Source organism: Ipomoea nil, unplaced genomic scaffold, assembly GCF_001879475.1.
Source record: "Ipomoea nil cultivar Tokyo-kokei standard unplaced genomic scaffold, Asagao_1.1 scaffold2283, whole genome shotgun sequence".
NCBI lineage: Eukaryota > Viridiplantae > Streptophyta > Magnoliopsida > Solanales > Convolvulaceae > Ipomoea > Ipomoea nil.
The window spans coordinates 3597529-3601657 of NW_017618711.1; the positions used below are offsets into that span (position 1 = coordinate 3597529).

A 4129-nucleotide genomic window follows, 5' to 3' on the forward strand; every position below is an offset into this window, starting at 1 on the left:
TGATAACAGAACCATATACACATAAAATAGGGACGAAATGTGTACTTCTTAATCTATATGAATTAGTTCACAATGCAAATCCTTGTTAACTGAATCAAACAAGACACATAAAATGGGACCAAATGAGTACTTTTTAATCTCTATGAACTGTTCACAATACAAATCCTTGTTAACTGAACCAGTCACATACACATAAGATGGGATGGAATGAGTATGACAATACAAATCTTTGATTTTCATATATTGCAAATTGTTCTTAAAAACATACCATAATCATACAGCTACTACCAACCAATGACAAAACATAGTAATATGATATATATGTATAATATCCATAGCTAATATGTTTTGTATTTTTTAAAACCTAGGAAACATCAACAGGTTGCCGAGAACACTACCAAACATCAGCATATAAGACACTAAGGCTGCAGCAGCTGAGATGCGATATCGGAAGCATAATACTTGGACACAGGAGATGTCATCAGGGAACAAGAATTTTGTCGAGCTAATCATTATGCTGGATGCAGTAAGCGACGAGAATGCAAATATCTGTTGTTATGGAATAGGAAATGTTATAAATCATTGAAAATCGAAATTAATGTTTACATGTTATTTGCTAGTAACTAATAGACAGAATGCTCTTACCATATCAATTATAAGGATTGTCAGGATAGTACTTGGTTTGTGATCAGGGACTTTGATGAAAACATATAGACAATCTACAGTGGCCCAAAACAAGCTCCATGGTATGATCAAGCTCCAGACAGTGGCCAAAAGGCTGCAAGCAACAAGAATAATAACTCAAGGAGTCAGGCTATATATTGACTACCAAAGTTTCAAGTTTAACTCACAATCCTATTGGTCATTCTTGGTTTGAGCCTTCATCTATGAACAACTTATGCTTTTTTTTTTTTTGGGTATACCAAGGGTTTCCATCGTCAGTGGCTAATCCTCCAGCCCGAACCTCTTTTGGATGGGACAGCTGACCTGGAGATTTAAGGCGGATCCATACCCAAAGCCAAAGATCGAACCCTTGACTTTTGGTTAAGGATGGATGAGTCATTTCTACTCAACCACACCCCCAAGGTTTGAACAACTTATGCTAATCCTTTACCGGCCAAGATCATAAGGCAGGTTGCGGGCAGGACCACACGACAGGACGGATTTAACCATGCACACCTCCTGAAGTGGCGACAGATTTCTCTTGTCATCATCCAACAAAAATTATGAACCCTAAACCCTAAATCTAGGGAACAAGTAAGTCAATCAAGGTAGGCTACCTGCTAAGATCACAAGACGACGGGATGTAGTTTACCCGTGTACACCTGGTAGTGGCTGCTCACCACCCAAAAAAGAAATATGAACCCTAACCCTAAATCTACATAACAATTAACATCAAGGCAAGCTACCAGCTAAATAAGATCACAAGACGGGATTTACTCATACACACCCAGTAGTGGCTGCTTCGCCATCAAAAAAAATTATGAACCCTAAACCCTAAATCTACAGCCAAGAACGTAACAAGTAAGCCAATCAAACAGAAAATTAAGCAGATACACCCATCTCAGGAAGGAAACGGAGAAATGGAGAAAACCCTAATCAAGTTATACGAAGGCAAAGCAAGATACCAGAAGGATGTATCTTCACGGAAGCCTTCACCAGAGAACAGGAAAAGCAGGCCGGCAACGGAGGTCATGGCCTGAACCACTCTCAGACACAAACTTTCTGCAGTCCCTAACGATCCCGGTATCACTTCCATTATGCCTTCTGTTTTCTGCTCCAATTAGCACCACCGCCGCTCTTTTATAGTGTCTTTTTTGCCAGATTTGTCTGATCTGGCGATGACACGATGAAAGACCCGCCATGTCCATTATGCCTTCTGACCCACCATGCCAAAAAGGAGATTAATTTAAGGACGATCTTTAACGGTTGGCTTCATTTAATACTTACCAAAAGTTGTTTAAATGATGAAGTAGAGTGGGATCCTCGTCAGGGATCATCTCAAAATCCATTTCATTGCATAAGATTTTCACCGGATAAAGAAACCCTAGTAAGCTTCCGTCCATCATCACTAGCTTTCAATTCTATATATTAATTAAGGATTCGTTTGGAGACTCGAAAAATGATTTCTTTGTGTATTTAAATAAAATAAAGTTAAAAGGAAATATTCATAGTGGTCAACGAAAAAATATTAAATTTTAGCGGAAAATGTAATCCTATATTTTTAATCGCGAAATATTTTCCAAATTCTTTATTTTCATATATTTATTTCTCTCATCTATTTTCAAACTAGTTTCCGAATTATTATTACCACCACCAAATCACCACAACTACCACCCCCACCAACATCAATACCACCAACACAACATCACCACCACCAACACCACTACCACAACTACCACCATCACCAACCAATCACAACCACCACCTCTACTACTACTACTACTACTACTACTACTAATAATAATAATAATAATAATAATAATAATAATAATAATAATAATAATAATAATAATAATAATAATATTATTATTATTATTATTATTATTATTATTATTATTATTATTATTATATGTTCATTTTCAGGAAAATGAACCAAACAGGGAAAAATGCTAATTCTTAACTTTCACACAAACATAAAAAGCTATTCTAGGCCCGTGATCGACCAAGGCCCAGACTTTGGCCACCTCTAGCTCGGAGTCTATTAAGGATTGGGCCTATTTGTAGTCTAATAGGATTGAACTTCATATTCGCAATGTAACAAGGACTCCCAATATGAGGCATTCTAGGAGTTCTATTCCCTTTAGGGCTCTTAACCTACTTGAATAAATAGGCCCCATACATAGGGAGAAGGACAAGCAATGACCATTAATACAAAATATTTATTCTCCATACATTCTCTTTATATTTCTCATATACTAATTATTTTAACGGTAGTGTTCGTCCACCGTTGACTGCCAAATGTCGAAAAAACCAACATTGGCGTCGTCTATGCGTATCGAAACGAAGATCGATTACGTTCATTCCTCAAAGCAAATCAAGTTCAAAATTTTTCAAACATGGTCATCACCCTCTAACAAGCCCGCTCCGGGCGGTCAAACCCATGACCTACGCGAAACCTTGACAAGACCTAACTCCTGCGCACTGTCCAGTCGCTTTGCTCGACCAGCGGAGAGAAATCCAGATGAAAACCGCTGAGGTGAAGATGTATAGTTATCCATTAGACCAGTTGCTAGACCCCCACCAGTCGACCCTCAAAGACCCCACCTCACGATGGCAAACATCGTAGAACGCCAAACCAATGTGGAACAAAGGCTTCTTCATAACCTTCCCAACTCCATATTCTAACTCAAATGGGTCTACTTTGAGAATCAATTTCTCACTCACTCATTATCCGTTTTGGGCATAAGATATATTAATTTATTATCCTCACTGTGAAGAACCCGAATCCACGTTGACTCGACCTGAATAAGGACTGGACTCCACATATATTTGTACCACAAAATAACCACTTAAAATGTCTTTTCTTACAAAAAAAATACCAACAATTAGTATTATGTGCTTGTTTATCATAAGCAAAACTTCCCAATTTTACTTGGCGTAACATTTATGGTCACCTATAAACCTTGAAATCCTTGAGTTTAACCTAAATAATGATGATTGTTGATAAGAAAATTGGACAAGGCACAGGACCCGACCTGACGCTCTTGGTTTAACCCGTTAGAGCAGTGAAGGCGGTCAAATAAGTAACGGTCAAGCAACTCCCATGATTCTCGTAACTTGAACCGCAACGACAATGTTGGCTTGGATGCCTGGTCTATACAAACTCATGGGACCTTTGGGACCAACTCAACAACAATCGCAGTGGAGGTCCTGAGGCTCCTGTCCCGCTGATAAACCTCAAGGCAACTGCCCGGGCCATTCAGCACATCGCCATGACGTTAGCTCAATCAGTGGCTTAGATGTAAGGTTGAATGCCCATGCCACCAACGCAGGAAATTGAGGTGGAGTCTCCGCGGGAAGAGAAAATCCGAGAATAAGGTGCAACCTACGTAACGGGAGGCCGCCCTGAAACTCAACCTCGCTCTAGGGGAAGAGGGGCTGAGGGACTGAGGGGAAGGAGTTCAAG

General features: G+C 39.3%; 1 protein-coding gene across 1 annotated transcript; it reads right to left on the reverse strand.

Annotated features, from left to right (window-relative positions):
• Window positions 1-249: 249 nt before the first annotated feature.
• LOC109151258 (CASP-like protein 5C3) lies at window positions 250-1812 on the reverse strand. Its single transcript, XM_019299176.1, has 3 exons — window positions 1629-1812; window positions 646-778; window positions 250-549 (listed from the first exon to the last, which is right to left on the reverse strand). Exons 1-3 carry the CDS (start codon window positions 1757-1759, stop codon window positions 358-360), a joined length of 456 nt encoding a protein of 151 aa, XP_019154721.1. The 5' UTR covers window positions 1760-1812; the 3' UTR covers window positions 250-357.
• Between the last annotated feature and the right edge of the window lie 2317 nt (window positions 1813-4129).

Excerpts from the sequence above, each read along its gene's own strand:
- LOC109151258 (XM_019299176.1), bottom strand. The coding sequence starts at position 1,759 with ATGGAAGTGATACCGGGATCGTTAGGGACTGCAGAAAGTTTGTGTCTG. Across the intron at positions 779-1,628 it reads CGTGAAGATACATCCTTCTG|CCTTTTGGCCACTGTCTGGA; the intron begins GTATCTTGCTTT and ends TGTTGCTTGCAG. Across the intron at positions 550-645 it reads CAATCCTTATAATTGATATG|ATATTTGCATTCTCGTCGCT; the intron begins GTAAGAGCATTC and ends CCATAACAACAG.